The sequence below is a fragment of the Ranitomeya imitator genome, chromosome 4 (assembly GCF_032444005.1).
Source record: "Ranitomeya imitator isolate aRanImi1 chromosome 4, aRanImi1.pri, whole genome shotgun sequence".
Classification (NCBI taxonomy): Eukaryota; Metazoa; Chordata; class Amphibia; order Anura; family Dendrobatidae; genus Ranitomeya; species Ranitomeya imitator.
This window is the reverse complement of record NC_091285.1, coordinates 451605872-451626439: the sequence shown is the minus strand read 5'-3', so window position 1 is coordinate 451626439 and position 20568 is coordinate 451605872. Positions and strand designations below refer to the sequence as shown.

The 20568-nt window shown below is 41.8% G+C and overlaps 1 protein-coding gene across 1 annotated transcript in view; it reads right to left on the bottom strand.

Moving 5' to 3' along the window:
* The window catches only part of PPCDC (phosphopantothenoylcysteine decarboxylase), a 59591-nt gene that overhangs the window by 20745 nt on the left and 18278 nt on the right, over window positions 1-20568 (bottom strand). Inside the window, exons 2-4 of the mRNA XM_069765756.1 lie at window positions 13459-13609; window positions 11374-11469; window positions 4640-4768 (exon numbers count right to left, since the gene is read on the bottom strand). Coding sequence (XP_069621857.1) covers window positions 4640-4768; window positions 11374-11469; window positions 13459-13599 — 366 coding nt within the window. The 5' untranslated portion in view covers window positions 13600-13609. The remainder of the gene's footprint in view (window positions 1-4639; window positions 4769-11373; window positions 11470-13458; window positions 13610-20568) is intronic.

Below are 20568 nucleotides of genomic sequence, written 5' to 3'. Positions count from 1 at the left end.
GGCCACACCGAGGGTGCACCTCTGACCCTCATTTGCTTGATAAATATAATTTTCTCGATAATCATGGCCACTACAAAATCAAGCCTCTCACATACATGTATATGAATATCTAATTAGTTTTCACTGAGTTTTGTGGTGACAGACTCCCTTTAGTCAGTTTTAGAATACCCCTGCCCCCAGGTGCTATTTGTTTTGAAATAAAAACTCTGCTTTAGTCATCCTCACCAGGTCCAGTCCCGGGTTTCTGTCAATGCTCTTGGTGTCTGGCTACAGTGCTGCAGACAATTACATTGGGAGAAACAATGGAGACTCTGCGCTGGACTTGGGAAGGGTGAACAAAGTGGTTTGTTTTTGTTAAATCAACCCATGCCTGGAGAAATTAGTTTTCTGAAACTAGAATTGCCCTTTATGTTGATATGGAGATGAAACTGACTGAAGAGTTCATGAAACATCTTTAGCTCCCACAAACACTACAGATGGATAAACTACTGTCAATGTACTGGTAATAAACCAGAGGTCTGATGGGGCAAATAAAAAAAAAATCAAATTCAATCTCGACAATGAAAAGATTTGCATATTGTGGTGCTATTTTACTTCCCATCGCTGTACCTTTCTGCTGTACAAAAGCAAAGTTATTAGGGGTAAGGACAAATCATTTGCCAGTCTCGGTGTACCGCTGGAAGTCACCTTATGTGCACATCTGGTGGAGCTGAGGGGAGCTGAACAGAAACTACAACCATTAAGAAAAAAAATGGATGCTTGAAATCCATATTTATTGCCCCCCCTCTTCTGCGCTTCAGACAGTCCCCAAATCTGAGAAGCATCATCGTCAGAAGCTCCCTGTCCTCTCCAACATGAGGAACATTTCCCTGCAACCAAAAAAAAATGTAAAACGTGTTCATACATAATGACCTCGGAAAAGGTAAAGATTCTCAGCTGACATCAGGGCATGATTTCACCACACATAATATGTACCAAATGTCCCACAGAGGTTCTATATGTAGGGGAAACATGGTGAAAGATTAGCAGAAGGATGAGTTCTCATCCGCCACACAGTGTATGAGACCAGTGATCAAACTGAAAATTATACAAGTCCCACGGTTGTACCAAGGGGGAAAAAATAGTAAAAAAAAAAAAAAAAAAGTAAAAAAAAGTGCACACAAATCATTAAAATCCATTTCGACACTCAAAACAGTGTTTGTGATAAAACAAAAATAAGCAAAAAGACGTACACATAATTGGTATCGCTGGCTGTGTCCGTAACTGCCTGCTCTATAAAACTGGCATGTTATTTATTTTGTTTGGCGCACTCCGGAAAAAAATAAATAATACGTAAAAAATTTTAAAAAAAGAGTATAAGTGAAAACACCAAACCGTCCTTGCAAAAAAACAAGCCCCAATATGGCTCATTTGGCAAAAAAATAAAAAAAAGTTACAGCTCTCAGAATATGAGGATGCAAAAACAAATTAATTTTTGTAAAATATTGTTTTTAGTCTGTAAAAACAACAAAGCATAAAAAAACTGATATAAATCTGATATTGCTGTAATCACACCAACCCAAAGAATAAATCCGCCTTATCGCTTACACCACACGGTGAAACGCGCAAAAATAAAACTAAGAACTATTCTTGCACTGCTGTCTATTTGTACATTCTACCTTCCATAAATCGGAATAAGGCTCGGACATTTATCCTGCACTCTCCGCTGAGCGTTTACGTCAGGGTTTCCTTACAAAACCATAAAAAAAACCCTGGACGGAACCAATTACTTATGAGGCACATGGAGTCGACTGGACTGTGTTTTGTAGGTGTTCCATCATTTTAGGTGGCTTTTTAGTGCACGAGTCAACAAATCTGTACATATAGATGAGGCAGGACTAGCCCAGTAGTGAATCACATCTCCCAGACTAGTTCTGCCTCGGATCCTCTAATCACTCGCATCGGGGTGTGACTGACATCTTCCATACAATCGGCTTCATGGTAGAGCTGCCAGAAATCTCGCACAATGGTCTGGCGGTCCAACCATGAAGCGTTCAAAAAGTTACATCCTTCATACAATTCAATACATGGAACAGTACATCAGATTTCCAGAAGTTCTGCCACAAAATAGACTATATGATAAATGTCAATTACACCCGAAGGGGAGTGTGCTTAGAGCATTTGAGGCAGGACTAGCCCGGGGAAAGCGATGCCAAGTCAGACTAGTCCTGGTTCATATATGACGTGCAGAATTTTTTTTTTTTTTTTTAAACACAGAAACATTAGACTGGAACTTCAAAGGCTTTAATATAATGCAGTTATCAGTATATATATTAAAAGAACAGTGTTTTCCAACAGTTAGCGGACCTGAGAGGTCTTCTTTAAGAAAAAGAATAAAGACTAAATTTCTTGTTACTTACAGCCTGTTGCAGTGACTTTACACAGCTAGCTGCTGAGTGGAGATCCTCAGCTACAATTACTTAGGCCATCATCATGGTATGCAAGTCTTAAAGGGGATGTTCCACAAACAAAGTTCATTTTAATCATTAGATCTTGGAATAATAATAACTTCCACAATTAGATGTGTTTAACAATCTTATAAATGTGCCCCTGCTGTGTACTGTGCAATGTCTGTGTCTGACCGTGCAGGAACATGGTCTGATCATAGCACAGCTCCTGGGCAGGGGAGGAAGCACAAGAGGGCACAGCTTTACAGCAGCATGATTCTTTCTTTGAGGTAAAACATTTTTAAAAACAGGCAAGGAAATGCTTTGTCTCACAAAAAGAATCAGCTGCGATCCCATGCTGTACTGTCTGTATCCTCTCTTTTGCTGCCCAGGAGCTGTGGTATGATCAGACCATGTCCCTGCACGGTCAGACACAGACACTACACAGAACACAGTAGGGGCACATTTATAAGATTATCTCAGCACAGGAAAAAAAATGTTCAAGACATCCAACTGTGGAAATGATTATTGCAAGACGTATTGATTACAATCAATTTTAGGCATGGAAAAAACCTGTAACGCTTGCATGACAGTGCAATTGGGTTTATCTGTTGTAAAAGCAGCTACATTGTCCTATTTCTTTATGCCGAGACATCAGTATGATATTTATCAGGACTGATCACTTCTCCAAATATAACAGCCCCTGGTGATCAGTTGATTGCTGAGGATTTCGCCTCTAAAGGTACCGTCACACTTAGCGACGCTGCAGCGATACCGACAACGATCCGGATCGCTGCAGCGTCGCTGTTTGGTCGCTGGAGAGCTGTCACACAGACAGCTCTCCAGCGACCAACGATGCCGAAGTCCCCGGTAACCAGGGTAAACATCGGGTAACTAAGCGCAGGGCCGCGCTTAGTAACCCGATGTTTACCCTGGTTACCAGCGTAAAAAAACAAACAGTACATACTTACATTCAGCTGTCTGTCCCTTGCCGTCTGGTCCCTGCACTGACTGCTGGCCGTAAAGTGAAAGTGAAAGCACAGCACAGCGGTGAGTCACACAGCGGTGACTCACCGCTGTGGCTGTGCTCTGCTTTCACTACGGCCAGCAGTCAAGGCAGGAACCAGACGGCAAGGGACAGACAGCTGAATGTAAGTATGTACTGTTTGTTTTTTTACGCTGGTAACCAGGGTAAACAGCGGGTTACTAAGCGCGGCCCTGCGCTTAGTTACCCGATGTTTACCCTGGTTACCAGTGAAGACATCGCTGAATCGGTGTCACACACGCCGATTCAGCGATGTCTGCGGGGAGTCCAGCGACGAAATAAAGTTCTGGACTTTCTTCCCCGACCAGCGATCTCCCAGCAGGGGCCTGATCGCTGCTGCCTGTCACACTGGACGATATCGCTAGCGAGGACGCTGCAACGTCACGGATCGCTAGCGATATCGTCTAGTGTGACAGTACCTTAAAGCAAAATGAACTGGTAACCAAGTACGGTACTACATGGCTACAGTAATGCTGTAAAACAAGACCATTTTACAATAAGGAGAGTCTCAAAAAGGGGGCCCCCATCTATGATATCTATATACTCACAGTGCCTATGAACCAATAATGTGTGTGCTAATTCCACTGGTTTATTAGAATAAGCCGTCATGTGACTGTCCATGAAGAATAACACTATTTGCGGCCATTATATGAATCATAGCCTGAATTTTTTGAAAATGTTTCCCATCAGAAGGTTTTATTTCCCTTCTCCCATCTCCCTCCAGCTTCTCCCCCTCTTGTTTCATAGACTTCTATTGTCAAAATGTGCATTGAAGACAGATGAAGACACATTTGAGCAGTTTTTGAGAGTGAATCAGTGCAGAGAAAGAAGCAGCGACTGATCAGATGGTATTATTTTCCCCTCCAATAAGATATATGAAGGACAATAAAGTGTGATTACAATTGAAGAGTGCTGTTACATGCACATAAAATAGCAATGGATATTATAAGCGCACAGCAAATAATCCTTTCACTGGGTAGGATTCCATTCTTTTTATGGAAAAAATATAGATCCAGTTGTGTGATTCTTTTCCTTTACACAGATGACTGCAATAAAACAAAAGCAAACTGTCCTATGACAAAAACTGATAATTGAAGCAAAATCCACTGCAACGCATTTTACAGTATTTCTATATAAAAAAAAGTCGAGTATCAGAAATCAGTCTTACCACCAGATTGTCACAAATCCCACTGGAAATCTTCCCCAAAGTGTTAGCATCTAGGGGAGCAAGAATCATCAGATCTGCCCAGCGTCGCAACTCGATGTGTAACACAGGATCTGATCGGCGGTTCCACATCTGTGGGGAAAAATATACAAACTGTAAAGTGATATAGGTCCAGGTACCGCAGTCAGTGTGTGGTTTCCCATGGATTAGATCATTCTTACACTTTTCTTTGTAAAAAATATTACAATAAAATGGGAAATGCTAAATTGCGATTTTAGTTCAGAAGAATGGCAAAGGTGTTCATTAGCCATACTTCTCGCCCGCTATATGTTTCTCCTCTCTCTGCATTCATCACATGTACCACCAAAAAACAGTCAGGAACCATAGAAGAATGTAGTAAGGAGTGCACATGGACTGATGTCAATATAATCAGAATATAAAAAGCAGAAAAGATAGACCAGTAGAAAAAAAAAAAAAAAGTTAAGCGACATGAAATGCTCTTCCCCTAAGGAAAAGTTCATACTCCCTGAGGAAGCTGGGTTACCAGCGATACACATGGGGATTTTTTCTTGCTCTCTGGTGTTCTGAGATATAATCCTGCATTTAGGAATATTCTGAAATTAATTTCCTCATAATTGTTTTGGTGCATGAAGAGGAAGGTGGGCTGCGACTAATCTTTGACTTCCTCTTCAAGTTAAATTCGTAAGGCGGGAACAGTGATGCCAGCGCTGACTCGACGCCGAGCATCACACGTAATGCAACCGCACAGCCGCAAGCGCAAACACCGCTGGAACGATGCTGGCAAATATAAGCTTTGTTTTACAGGAGACAAACATTAAGATAGAGAAGGGGTTGTCCTAGTAGTGGACAACCCCTTTAACCGAGGAAAATGTATTTGATCATGTACAATTTTTGAATGTAGAAGAACAGATTTCATATAGACATCACACGGATGCAAAACATGAAATGAATGGCACAGGGACAACAATATGAATGGAAATCGTCCAACTTACTCTTTAGAACCGCACAGACTTTGTGGCCTACATGTATAGCCCCTTAGTGATGGAGCCAAATTTTTGAAATCTGACCAGTGTCACTTTGTGGTAATAACTCTGCAACGCTTCAACAAATCCCTGTGATTTTGAGACTGTTTTTTCGTGACACATTATACTTTATGACAATGGTAAATTTAGGTCAATATGTTTTGTGTTTATTCATAAAAAATATCAAAAATTTGAGAAAAATGTTAAAAAAATAGCAATTTTCAAACTTTGAACGATTATCCCTTTAATCCAGATAGTCATACCACAGCAGACCATTAATAAATAACATTTCCCACATGTCGGCTTTACATCAGGACCATTTGTAAAATGTTATTTTATTTTGTTAGCATTTTAGGAGGATTAAAAATGTAGCAGCAATTTTTCATTTTTTCAAGGAAATTTACAAAATTTATTTTTTTGTGGACTTATCCATGTTTGAAGTGACTTTAAGGGTCTCATATATTGGGAAACCCCCAAACGTGATACCATTTTATAAACAGCACCCCCTGACATATTGAAAACTGCAGTCAGGTAGTTTATTAACTCTTCAGGTGCTTTACAGGAATTAATGCAAAGTGTCATGATAGGAATGAAAATGTGCATTTTTACCACCTAAATGCCTCTAACTTCTGAACACATTACTACATCCGTCAGACTCTAAGGCTACGCATGCAAAAACGCATTGTTTTGTGACGCATGAGTCCATTTTTGGCTTGATTTTGGACGCCAAAAAAATGCAACTTGCTGCTTCCTCTGCGCCCTGGCGCTTGCGCCAAAAATGACGCATGCGTCACATAACGCAAGAAAACGCATGTCCATGCGCCCCCATGTTAAATATAGGGGCGCATGACGCATGCGTCGCTATGCGTAGCCGAACCTGCGCCTGACGCAACGCAAATGTGAACGTAGCCTTAGGCCGCTATTTGGTCATGAAATGCCATGGCAAACATCAGGACCACAAAATCATGATCTGAGGGCACCAATTTGGTTAAATAGGAAGCCCCTCACACTCTGTTAACCATTTATAATGAAGTAGTCACTATTGACAGCAGCATCTAAGGGGTTAAACAGAGTTGGACGGTGAACGGTGCAAACACTGATCGTGGCTGATGCAGCAAGTTGTCAGCTATAGTGGACAGCCGACAGCTGCTGGATTGTCACCTGTATGGGGAGGCTATTCTCTTATATCTCAGGTCAGTAAAAAGAGGTATTGGCGGTCATTAAGGGGATAGACTAATGGAAGCAAAATTCCGTAATGTTCCTGACTTCATAACATTTGTCCCTTCCTATGGAGATGTGCAGAAAGTAATGACCAGGTACAAGTCGTTTTCTTATAGTTCTTTTTGTCCCGGAGTAGAATTACTCACTATGTCATACTGATAGAAAGCGTAATATTGGTCATATTTCTATTCAGAAAATATAACTCAGATATCAAATATTAAATGTTCACCCAAAGTGTACAATAAATAACACGTTAACTTTATTTTCTCGTCTTTGGAAAAAAATCATGTTTATTGTATTAATGTTTATCAACAGTTAATAAAATTAATAGTTAATAAATATTTTTTGACATGGTGTAGCCTGAACACAATTTTTGTAAACGGAATTAAGGCCCCCATACATGCAAAACTATGGGTGACCAACCCATAGGGTCCACTGACTCTTCACCGATACATAATATTGGGGGAAAGTTGGACATGTTCAGGTATAACGATAACGATGTTCCAGGGGGATCAGAGGTATTTGACAGACGATTAAAGGCTGAATCCGCCAATATCGACATATTCAGCCGACAATCTGTATGGGGCACCGGCCAACTGATGGTCGGGGAAGATACTGATGGGGTATGTCCATTTTTGGACTGCGGATCAAATGGGTTTACAGGCTAAAGCCGCCAGCTGACACGGTCTCAGAGTACACAGAAACGCTTGGCTGTGCATTGGGGCATTTACTCCACTCATGTTAAAAATGCATGAACACTTGACAGACACCCAAGGTGCTTAGACATATAACCTCCAGAGATATTTCACACTAACGGCCCATCAATAATCACTACTTTTCAATTATTTGTAAGCTTTCGGAATAATTTACCAGTATAAACGAAGCTCAACAAGAAACAGTAAATTCATGCATTATTAATTATTGATTGTGATGCTGTAATTATCAGTGTCTCGTTTGATAAATGCAAATGCTGCTCAGGGAGACCGCCACATAAGCAATGCTGCCTCGCAGATGGTTTCCACAGGAGCCCCTGGTAGACATGAATAATGTTCAGTACACAAGCAATGAGGATCATCCTGACGGAAGGCGCAGCCAGATCTTCGCTGCAGAACTTTCCAAATCACTGAACATTTGTCGGTGCTTTAAAAAGTCAACTTGTGTAAAGGGACCTTAAAGGGGTTGTCCGCTGCTTAGAAATTAATGACCTATCAATACCAGATTGCTGGGGGTCCTGCACTCATTAGTCTTATCAGCTTCATTTATTGTGCAGCGGCCTTTACAGAGAACTGCCGCTCAGTCAGCTCCTATTCAGTTCAGTGCATCAATGTCAAAGTCATGGACAGCCCCTTTAAAAAAGATCAGTCAACAGAGGAAAACTTTTGCTTTTATTTTATTCCAGCTGCTCCCGAGTATTCAGTATTTTTCATTTTTAAATCCACCCAATGGTTCCAGAGATATGGGCCTTTTTTTGGTGCTAATTTTTTGTAACATGTGTTTTTGACGCTGTGGTTTTTGTCTCTTGTTGGTGTGTTATGCTTTAAATAAAGATGCTTTTTTTCTGATACTGTTTTTTTTTGCTTTGACAATACATTATTGCTATACTTAGGTGCGGATTACACGTGTTTTTGATGCGTTTCTGCTGTGGCAACGCACTAAAAACATGTGTGTTTTTTACCTGTGGATTTTCTGCATCTAATGTAAGTCTTATGGGGGAAATCTGCACAGAAAACTCAGCATAACTGCAAGAGAAATTGACATGGTGCAGAAATGAAACCCGCACCGCAGGTCAGTTTACGTGGAGTAAAAGAAGTGCTCTGTGCAGGAGATTTCTATAAATCTCATCCACTTTGCTGGAACTGTAAATTGTTGCGTTAATGAAGCAGCAAAAACATGCAGAGGCAAAAATGTACCAAGAGCTCATTGTGTGAACGCAGCCTTAAACCCTTACGGACCAGGGGTATTTCTGTTTCTGCATTTCCATTTTTTGCTCCCCTTCTTCCCATGGCCATAACTTTTTGGGGGGGGTCAAAATGGCTTATTTTTTGTGGGACGAGTTGTACCTGTGAACGACACCAATGGTTTTACCATGTCTTGTACTCAAAAACGGGGAAAAAAAATCCAAGTGCGGTGAAATTGCAATCAAAATGCAATCCCACACTTGCTTTTTGTTTGGCTTTTTACTAGGTTCACTAAATACTAAAACTGACCTGACATTATGATTTTCCAGGTCATTACGAGTTCATAGACACCAAACATGACTAGGTTGTTTTGTATCTAAGTGGTGAAAAAAAATTCCAAACTTTGTTAAAAAAAAAAATTGTCCCATTTTCTGATACCTGTAGCGTCTCCATTTTTCTTGATCTGGAATTGGGTGAGGGCTTATTTTTTGCGTGCCGAGATGACGTTTTTATCGATACCATTTTGGTGCAGATACGATCTTTTAATCGCCCATTATTGCATTTTAATGCAATGTTGCAGCAACCAAAAAAAACGCAATTCTGGCATTTATACTTTTTTTCTCGCTACACAGTTTATCGATCAGGTTAATCCTTTTTTTATTAATAGATCGGGCGATTCTGAACGCGGCGATACCAAATAAGGGTATGTCAATTTTTTTATTTTGAATGGGGCAAAGTGGTGTAATTTGAACTTTTATATATTTTTTATTTTTTTATATTTTTAAAATTTTTTTTTTTTTTACTTTTGGCATTCTTCAATAGCCTCCATGGGAGACTAGAAGCTGCCATAACTCGATCGGCTCTGCTACATACAGGCGATGATCAAATCACCTGTATGTAGTAGAATTACACGCTTTGTTATGAGCGCCGACCACCAGACGGCGCTCATAGCAATCTGGCAGTGACAACCATAGAGGTCTCTAGGAGACCTCTGGTTGTCATGCCGACCCATGGGCGACCGCGGTCATGTGACACGAAGCCCGATGGAAGGAGATAATGACGCGCTTCCTGTGAGTGCATGTTAAATACCGCTGTCAGCGTTTGACAGCCGCAGGTGGATCGCGATTCTACCCACGGCTGTTAGGGGCAGATGTCAGCTGATCAGATCAGCTGTCATGTGCCAGACAAGGTGCGGGCTCATTGCCAGAGCCCGCACCAAATGGGGGGAGGCATCCAATGACGAACTATGTCCATTATTGGACGTTAAGGGGTTAAAGCAGCTGTGTATTATTACACTGGGAGCCACACCCTCTAGGCAAAGACCATAAGCACTAAATGAAAAGGCTTATATCTCTGGTGCCATATGGTGGATTTGAAAATTAAAAATAGTGACTTCTCAGAGGTGCAGTAGAAATGAAATAAGAGCAAAATACCGGATTACTCACCGGTAATGCTCTTTTATAGAGCCCATGACAGCACCCACGAGAGAGGGGATCCGCCTCTAGGAACAGGAAACCTACAGAGAGATAAAAGGGGCGGCCCCCCCTCGCTCCTCAGTTTTTACAGAGAATAGGAGGAACCGCCGCCAGGTTTTTTAGTTAATAGGTTCAGGTATATATACATATATACAACCTTATACTATATCCTTCTAATATTTACACCTCACCAACAAAGCACCACGTGCAACTATATACAGAAAAGGGAGGGATGTGAATGGGTGCTGTCATGGGCTCTATAAAAGAGCATTACTGGTGAGTAATCCGGTATTTTCCATTCGCCATGACAGCACCCACGAGAGAATTTCAGAGACTATAGATTGGGTGGGTTAACTGAGTCAAGAACCGAAACCCCAAAGGTAAGATCAGAAGCCGCGGATAGGTCTAACCTATAGTGCCTATAGAAGGTGCCTGGTGAAGCCCAAGTTGCGGCCTTACATATAAGTTCTATTGGCACGTTCGCCCTTTCTACCCAGGAGGTTGATACGGCCCTTGTGGAATGAGCCCCCACATGCATCGGAGGATCTCTTCCTTTGGCTCTGTAAGCCAAGGTTATGGCTTCTCTGATCCAACGAGATAACGTCCCCTTCGTGACTCTGGATCCTTTGGTTTTACCCTGAAAAGACACAAACAGGGCCCTACTCTTCCTCCAGTCCCTAGTTCTCTCTAAATAGGCTAGAATAGTCCTCTTGACATCTAGGGTATGAAGTCTTACTTCCTCTGGAGATGAGTGGTCTTTATAAAAGATAGGTAATAGGATCTCCTGGGACCTATGAAAACTAGTGGCCACCTTAGGCAGCCTCTTCTGTACTCCATAGAGCTCTTCTCTGTGGGTTCCCTTCTAGGAACAGGAAACCAACTGAGGAGCGAGGGGGGGCCGCCCCTTTTATCTCTCTGTAGGTTTCCTGTTCCTAGGGGCGGATCCCCTCTCTCGTGGGTGCTGTCATGGCGAATGGAAAAACTGGACATTTTTTGCCTAATCACAGGTCTTCTTTAAATAACTAGATAAGTTCAATAAAGCTTCACTTATCTTAGGGCTGACTTTACAGAACTTCTTAGGGTGTGTATTCCAAGCTCACCTTCCACTCGTCATCATCACTGTAGATTGGTACCGGTATATCCTGTATGCTGTAGAAATGCTTTGCTCTCTCTGTGGTCACAACCTGCACTTCAACCTGTAGGAAGAGACAATTATTAGCAGCCAGGGATTCCAGGATGTAAGGCCATGTTCACACACTCGGTATTTGGTCAGTATTTTACCTCAGTATGTGTAAGCCAAGACCAGGAGTGGAACAATCAGAGGAAAAGTCTAATAGAAACATATGCACCACTTCTGTATTATCACCCACTCCTGGTCTTGGCTTACAAATACTGAGGTAAAATACTGAATGTGTGCACATGGCCTCATGGTAAAACAATCAACTATCAAAACTAATACACTTTGTATGGAAATGATGTGATGGCATAATATGCATGTATTAGTAAAAGCGACAAATATGTCATTTGTACCCCAAAATGGCATCAATAAAAACGTCAGTTAAGGGCACAAAAAACAAACTCTCCCCATCTTGTACCATTTACGAAAAATTAAAAAGAGACACAGCTCACCACACCACCATCACTAACACTCCGGGTGTCGACAGCCTGAGCAGGCGTGAAGATAAACGCAACTGAAGAAAAAGTCCTCAACCCTCCAGGATGAACTCTAAGGCCGGGGTCACATTTGGATTGCAATACGAGAAACTCGCAGGAGTCTCTCGCATCTTTTTTTCTCGTACATTGTATGGTGAACTAAGAACTAGTGATGAGTGAGTATACTCGTTGCTCGGGTTTTCCCGAGCACGCTCGAGTGATCTCCGAGTATTTGTAAGTGTTCGGAGATTTAGTTTTCGTCACCTCAGCTGAATGATTTACGGCTACTAGACAGCCTGACTGCATGTGGGGCTTGTCTGGGAATCCCCACATGTGTTCAGCCTGTCTAGCAGCCGAGAAACAAATATACTCGCTCATCACTAATAAAAACCTGAAGACCCACCTCTTCCGACAAGCTTACAAACTACAGTAACCACCGAATGACCAAATCGCTGCACAACCAGCGCTGCCCTCACCTACTGTATCCTCACCCATCCCTTGTAGATTGTGAGCCCTCGCGGGCAGGGTCCTCTCTCCTCCTGTACCAGTCGTGACTTGTATTGTTTAAGATTATTGTACCTGTTTTTATTATGTATACCCCTCCTCAAATGTAAAGCGCCATGGACTATATGGCGCTATAATAAATAATAATAATAACTTAACGGTATCATTCAAAACTATATCTTGTCCTGCAAAAAATAAATAAAATAAAAAATAAAAAGGTTATGGCTCTAAGAACAAGTAAAAGGAAAAGTAAAGGGCAAAAATGAAAAACTCACTAAAGGGTTGAGCAATTTATTACCAATCACACTGTGCACTTGGAATTGCTAACATATTTGCAAAAGAAATTGGAATTCTTTGCATACATAATCAAATCCTGTTCATTTGCATGAGATCCATATATACTGTACACCCATACCAAAGTATATGAACGCAATGCAAAATGTAGAGAAATTCACCTTTATCTCCGCACTCTAAAATCCATACTTGTGAAAAGACTAAGCAGTTTATATATTTGTCCATCATTTGTGCATTAGTAAGTTTTGTATCAGCACATTTTAGAGGTTTTACACTTTTAAAAAAGTGGACCCAAAACACTGTCATCATGTAAAATAAAATCGAATAGTTGTTACCCTCCCCAGGTCCGATGCCATCTCTCTCCCGCTGCTCCAGTTTCAGTGTTTTGGCTGCAAGGGTGATGTCACGCCAACCGCTCACTTCACCATTACAGCCAATCACTGAGCTCAGTGGCGGTTCAGCCAGCGATTGGAGCAGCCACTGTCACTCCTACTCACAGGGATATGCTTACATGATGAGAGGGAGGATTCATCTGGGGAAATCAACACATCCTCTCCATGAGTGGTCACCCAATGATTTACATAACACAAACACAAGGTTTAAATTACTTGTATAATTATTCAGGAATTACTAAGCAGCAACAAGGGCCTTGTTAGAATGCACATGGTGGCGGCTTAGAGGGGCTACGGCAGCCGATAGGCCCCCTGTAAGTATATACTGGATGTGGCACCTACCCCAGGTATCTTTTGCAGGCCAGACACTAGAACGGGCAGCTTCAGGGCCGCCACACTGCCGGTGACACCAACAAGTACATGGATGGCGCAAGGTGAGGATGAGGTCACTGAGTCCGGCGAGTCTTCACCAGAACTGTCCATTACTTACAACCTGCAGAAGACATAATAAACCAAGTAAAAAGGCGGCTTCTCACGGTCACACAATGCCCAGATTTACTGCAGAAGAACTGACTTCTAATTACACGTACAATGGAAGATTTGATTTTCCTTGCTTAGTTATTTGCTTATGACCAAGTCTATGGCACCAATCGCGCCTCTTACAGAAGACACTGTGAAGCTCAATAATAATACGTGGCGATAAGAATAAGCATCAATCTCCAATTAAGGAAAGCGCTGGTTATAGCCAGGAAGTGTAAGAAACATCTGCGCATTCTGTACACTGATGAAGACTTAACCTGGATATAAAAGAGGCAACATCATGTCACCCGGCCTATACCCTACTGCTCCAAAAACATCACGCACATGGTGGGACACGTGTGGTTTATACAGAAGCGGCAGGCCAAAATGGAACTTATGAAGATATGTCTATAGAACTAATCATTTTTCATCTATGAAACAATAAACAGTACAACATTAACCATTACATCAACTCTACTTCCCCGCTTCATCTTAACCATACAATGTGAGGCTTGTCACCTACAATGTGTGGGGCGTACTAGCAGAACCATTAGCAAACATGTATCTTTACAGGGGTGGTCCGAAACAAACATTTATTTTAATCCTAGTAGTGTATAATTCATAGGTTTCGTCAAACTCAATCTGACAGGTGCCCCGCCCCTATCAAAGTGTATCAAAGTGTGTAACCCCTCCCCTCCTCCTGTCAGCCAGCTGTCCCTGAGGCTGGCTGATTTCCCCTTTTGATATCGTTTGATATACTTTAATTTGTTGTAGTTTTGATATTATTCCTCGTATTTTGTTTTTATACGTAGTCCGAGTTTGATTCTGTAAGCTGTGTTTTGAGAACTTATATAACACATGTTTATAATTATAGCCTAGTCGTGTATTTATTTTACACGTGGTTTATAACACCTTTCTCATTTGTTTTATATTAGATTTTATACGTAGCCCGAGTTTGATTCTGCAAGCTGTGTTTTATTCAGTGTATTCATATAGTGGAGAACTTAAAGCTGTCTATTTGTTTTTGTAAATGGTGAACACTAACTAAATGGTGAACATTACCTAAATGTTTAGGTTAACTGCGGTTCAGAGGTTTATAACACCTAGGTCAATTGTTGTTGTATTTGCGTACCCAATAAATGTTTATTTTCACAAGCAGAAGAGGCAGCTTTTCTGTTTGTACATGTATTGTACCTGAAGGTTATTGCGGGTCATGTGCCCAGGCATTGGTTTTTATAACGCCGAATGTTTGATATTTGCTTTCTCTTTTTTGTGTCCTGAAGATGGCATCTGAGAAGTTATTTAGCTGTTATCTGTGGGGCATTGTAAGCTGTGTTTATTCACAGTGTAGCAGATTTTCTCCTTGTGGCTGCCTTATATACACAAACAGAAGAGTTACTGGACAACTTATTTCTGATATATATATATATATATATATATATATATATATATATATATATATAATATGCACCAATGTTACAACACAAGCTATAATATGACCCAATGTTACAACACAAGTAAGAAGCGGCGTGTTTTAGGCCGGCGTCACACTTGCGAGTTTTACGGACGTAAGAGCGCAGAATCTACGTCCGTAAAACTCGCAAAAAATACGGCACAATTATTCTCTATGCCCCTGCTCCTATTTGCCGTATTTTACTGATCAGTATTATACGGCTTTCTACGGCCATACAAAATCGCAGCATGCTGCGTTTGTCACCGTACTGCGCAAGAAATACGCCAATGAAAGTCTATGGAAGCGTGAAAAATACGGATTACACACGGACAAGCAGTGTGACTTGCGAGAAATACGCAGCGCTGTTAGAGAGAAAAGCCGGCAATTCAGTGCGGTGTACAGTAAAATCACACTGACAGCTTACAGTCCAATAGGTAGAATAAATGTGTACACATAGAATAGGTATATATATATATATATATATGTCAGTGAGACACATATATGTATATATATTAATATTTATTCCAGCGCTATACAGCTTGAAAGCCGGTAATTCAATTACCGGCTTTTTCTTTCTCCTTCCTAAAACCCGACATGATTTGAGACATGGTTTACATACAGTAAACCATGTCTTCTCTCCATTTTTTTTGCAGATTCCACACTACTAATGTCAGTAGTGTGTATCTGCAAAATTTGGCCGTTCTAGCTCTTAAAATAAAGGGTTAAATGGCGGAAAAAATTGGCGTGGGCTCCCGCGCAATTTTCTCCGCCAGAGTAGTAAAGCCAGTGACTGAGGGCAGATATTAATAGCCTGGAGAGGGTCCACGGTTATTGGCCCCCCCCTGGCTAAAAATATCTGCCCCCAGCCACCCCAGAAAAGGCACATCTGGAAGATGCGCCTATTCTGGCACTTGGCCACTCTCTTCCCATTCCCGTGTAGCGGTGGGATATGGGGTAATGAAGGGTTAATGCCACCTTGCTATTGTAAGGTGACATTAAGCCAAATTAATAATGGAGAGGCGTCAATTATGACACCTATCCATTATTAATCCAATTGTAGTGAAGGGTTAAATAAAACACAAACACATTATTTAAAATTATTTTAATGAAATAAAAACAATGGTTGTTGCAGTATTTTATTCAACGCCCAATCCAGTCACTGAAGACCCTCGTTCTGTGAGTAAAAAAACATAATAAACCAACAATATACTTACCCTCCGCAGATCTGTAACGTCCAACGACGTAAATCCTTCTGAAGGGGTTAAAACATTTTGCAGCAAGGAGCTGTGCTAATGCAGGCTGCTCCTCGCTGCAAAACCCCAGGGAATGAGGCTAAAAATAGATCAATGATCTATATTTAGCTTCATTTGCGGTGAGGCGCCCTCTGCTGGCTGTTCATAGATCGTGGGAAATTACCTAGAAAGCTCCCTGGCTTTCTAGATAATTTCCCACGATCTATGAACAGCCAGCAGAGGGCGCCTCACCGCAAATGAAGCTAAATATAGATCATTGATCTATTTTTAGCCTCATTCCCTGGGGTTTTGCAGGGAGGAGCAGCCTGCATTAGCACAGCTCCTTGCTGCAAAATGTTTTAACCCCTTCAGAAGGATTTACATCGTTGGACGTTACAGATCTGCGGAGGGTAAGTATATTGTTGGTTTATTATGTTTTTTTACTCACAGAACGAGGGTCTTCAGTGACTGGATTGGGCGTTGAATAAAATACTGCAACAACCATTGTTTTTATTTCATTAAAATAATTTTAAATAATGTGTTTGTGTTTTATTTAACCCTTCACTACAATTGGATTAATAATGGATAGGTGTCATAATTGACGCCTCTCCATTATTAATTTGGCTTAATGTCACCTTACAATAGCAAGGTGGCATTAACCCTTCATTACCCCATATCCCACCGCTACACGGGAATGGGAAGAGAGTGGCCAAGTGCCAGAATAGGCGCATCTTCCAGATGTGCCTTTTCTGGGGTGGCTGGGGGCAGATATTTTTAGCCAGGGGGGGGCCAATAACCGTGGACCCTCTCCAGGCTATTAATATCTGCCCTCAGTCACTGGCTTTACTACTCTGGCGGAGAAAATTGCGCGGGAGCCCACGCCAATTTTTTCCGCCATTTAACCCTTTATTTTAAGAGCTAGAACGGCCAAATTTTGCAGATACACACTACTGACATTAGTAGTGTGGAATCTGCAAAAAAAATGGAGAGAAGACATGGTTTACTGTATGTAAACCATGTCTCAAATCATGTCGGGTTTTAGGAAGGAGAAAGAAAAAGCCGGTAATTGAATTACCGGCTTTCAAGCTGTATAGCGCTGGAATAAATATTAATATATATACATATATGTGTCTCACTGACATATATATATATATATATATATATACCTATTCTGTGTGTACACATTTATTCTACCTATTCTACTGTAAGCTGTCAGTGTGATTTTACTGTACACCGCACTGAATTACCGGCTTTTCTCTCTAATATATGTGTCTACTGACATATATATATATATATATATATATATATATATATATATATATATAAATAGACAGTATATATATATTTTCTTTTCTTTTTGGGACACATGGATCACTTCTATAGCGGTATGTTGGTTTTGCTAGCCTGCGAGAAAACCACGCAGTACGGATGCCATACGGATTACATACGGAGGATGCCATGCGCAAAAAACGCTGACACACCCTGCCTACGGAGGAGCTACGGACCACTTTTTTCGGGACTTTTCAGCGTATTACGGCCGTAATATACGGACCGTATTGTTTTACGCTGTGTGTGACGCCGGCCTTATACGAATAAAAACCAAAGACACAATATTGTAAAAAATTTAAAAAAAAGATTTATTTCTCACAATAAAACAACAGCTCAAATTTTAAGTTAGCTAACAGCATGATGCTGGCAAATGCATCTTTGCGGTATCTGATAACGACACGATGAACAAAGGACTGCGCCTGAAAATCTTGATGTCACAAAATCTGATACGGCTCGATCATTATTCTGCATGTCAGACGTAAAATTTTGTAAAATCTTCTTAAATGGAAAGCCTCGCGCTAAATGGTATAATACATATATGCAATAATGACCGCATACACGGCTATACAAATCTTGAATTTGTGCGCTCTGATAACAATAAGAATAACAATTCTTGTTCAGGAATGTCACAAAAGCGCGTGGAAAGATAATATTATCCGCACGGAAGCCGTAACTGTCAAAAAATATGCCCGTCTTATCGTCGCAGAGTACGATTAATATCCAGTGGCGACCAGCTTGATTCGCCGGGTCTGTATTCACAATATATGCCGCGGGTCTCTGAGTCACTCTTTCTGCCGGAAGCAAATCACACGGAAACACACCGGTGAATATGCGGTCTGTATAATTATCGGACCGCGCTACAACTGTAAGCTGCAGACTGTCCATCGTTGCTTAATTAAAATCGTACAAGATCTCTCGCCTGTTATTAATTTCCAGAATGGTGTGGTTGACTGCAAAGACAATCATATTTATCGTGTGGGGTGTCGCTATCGCAAAGCGGACTTCAGCACGCAGATGACCTGTTTTAATGAGCGAGAAATGGCCTCCAGGCTCTTGATCAGGCGATAAATCAAAAGCAAATAGCGTGAAGCCAGCCATAAATTCTTCACGATCTATCGCCATGGCACAATCAGCCTTTTGCTTGCCCGATATATGGGCAAGCGCCATATATTCTCTGATGGCTAAATCAGCATTAAAATTAGGATTATAAGGCCTCGCGGGTATCTGCTGACCATCCAGATATAATGCCGCGTGGCTGACGTGGTAGTGGTGAAAGTCCAGTGGGTTTTTTGTATAAGAACCGCTGAAGCCCTCATTATCTACAAACCCCAATATAACAGTTTTTGGTATCTGTCCTAGGAAGAGGTTCTCGTGGTTCGTGATCCGTGTCCCTGCGGCGATGCTGTACACTTTCAGGCATGTTCGGTCAACAGCGTACTTGGCTGTAGCGGCTAGGAGGGCCTGGCTGTGGCCGATTCGGACAGCCGGTGATACCTGCACTCTTTTCACATAGAGAGCCGCCTGCGAGATTTGTACCTTCAGCGGCTCGGCTTCTGCGGACATGAGGCAGAAAGTATCCTTATTTCTTGACAGCTTAACCTTAAGGTCAAGGCCGTTCAATATTAACTTTGGCTGGTTAAATATATCCCCAAAAATGGGTCCCAAAAGGTTGATGGGTTTTGAGTGAGAGGCGGCACTGGCTCTTTTGATAAATCCCGCATTTGCACCATCCAGGCGCCTGTCATTATGATGCCCCGCAGTGTCTTTATAGAACAAACCGGCTGTAAATTGTGATGCCAGCGTCTGTGAACTGTAATTTAAAAGGGTCTCTATGTACGCTCTATAGCTGTAGAGATTGTCCGATTGTGAGATAAGTCGGTCTCCCAGAGTAATATCGACCTGGTTAAAAAGAGTGGCTAGAGGGTAGTTTATGAGCGCCACACGCGCACCATCGGCGATGGCCGTATTATCCTGCTTCACGATGCGACAGCTTATGTACAGCAGCGTGTTGTTCAGATCATAATAATAATCACCGCTACCAGATATGTAAAACTCCAACGGTCCATTGTCTGACAGAGCAGCAACCGGCTGTACTTCTACAAATAGAGATTTCTCGATACTTGTTTGAGTCGGTGGTACGGCAAAAATATCCAGTTCAGATTTTGCGCACTCTACAGAAGCGTCATGCAGGAAAGCCATGGTAACTGATTAGAAGATGTCGTCCGCAGAGCGTCTTACTCGTTTCTGACGGGGCCGTCTCTTGGATGTAGTTTTATTCATGAGCATCGGCGGTAAAGGAGGGCAAACGCGCCGCTTTCTTTTTTGGGCTTTTTTAGCGACATAGATTATCCCAGAGCCGTCTTGCTGTGTTGGCGTATTTATCCTTTTCATAAGGGCCGTCGATGCTGATGTCACGGCATCTGCAGCGATGTTCCGGGCAGCCGTCCGAACGTGTGGTTTTACTAATTCTAAGCCTTTTCTGAAAAGCGGCACGGCGCGACGAAATAAGCCTTTAAATAGTCCTGCCAGTCCAGAGCCATACATGTACTCGCTCCCGCGGAACCCCTCTAGTCCGTGCCCCGACTGGGCAGTATAGTAGCGGGCATAAACAGCAGGATCTCCATACACCCTTTGAGACAGCATTTTATCGTGTCAATGCTGGCGAGGTCTAAAATGTAATCGCACTATACACTTGCCGTATCTGAATTTAACCGGCGTGCCCTGGTCAGACATGACTGTAATGTTTATGGAGTCAAAGTGTTGCTTGCACAGCGGTATGTAATCGGGCCGTGAGTAGCGCACCGTGACAATATCATTATCATCGCCGCTAACTTCTACGGTTCGTAGCAGTTGAACGTAACTGTCGCCTACAAGTTGATGTTGAATTTTATCAGTGTATACAAAAAGCGAATAAAAACC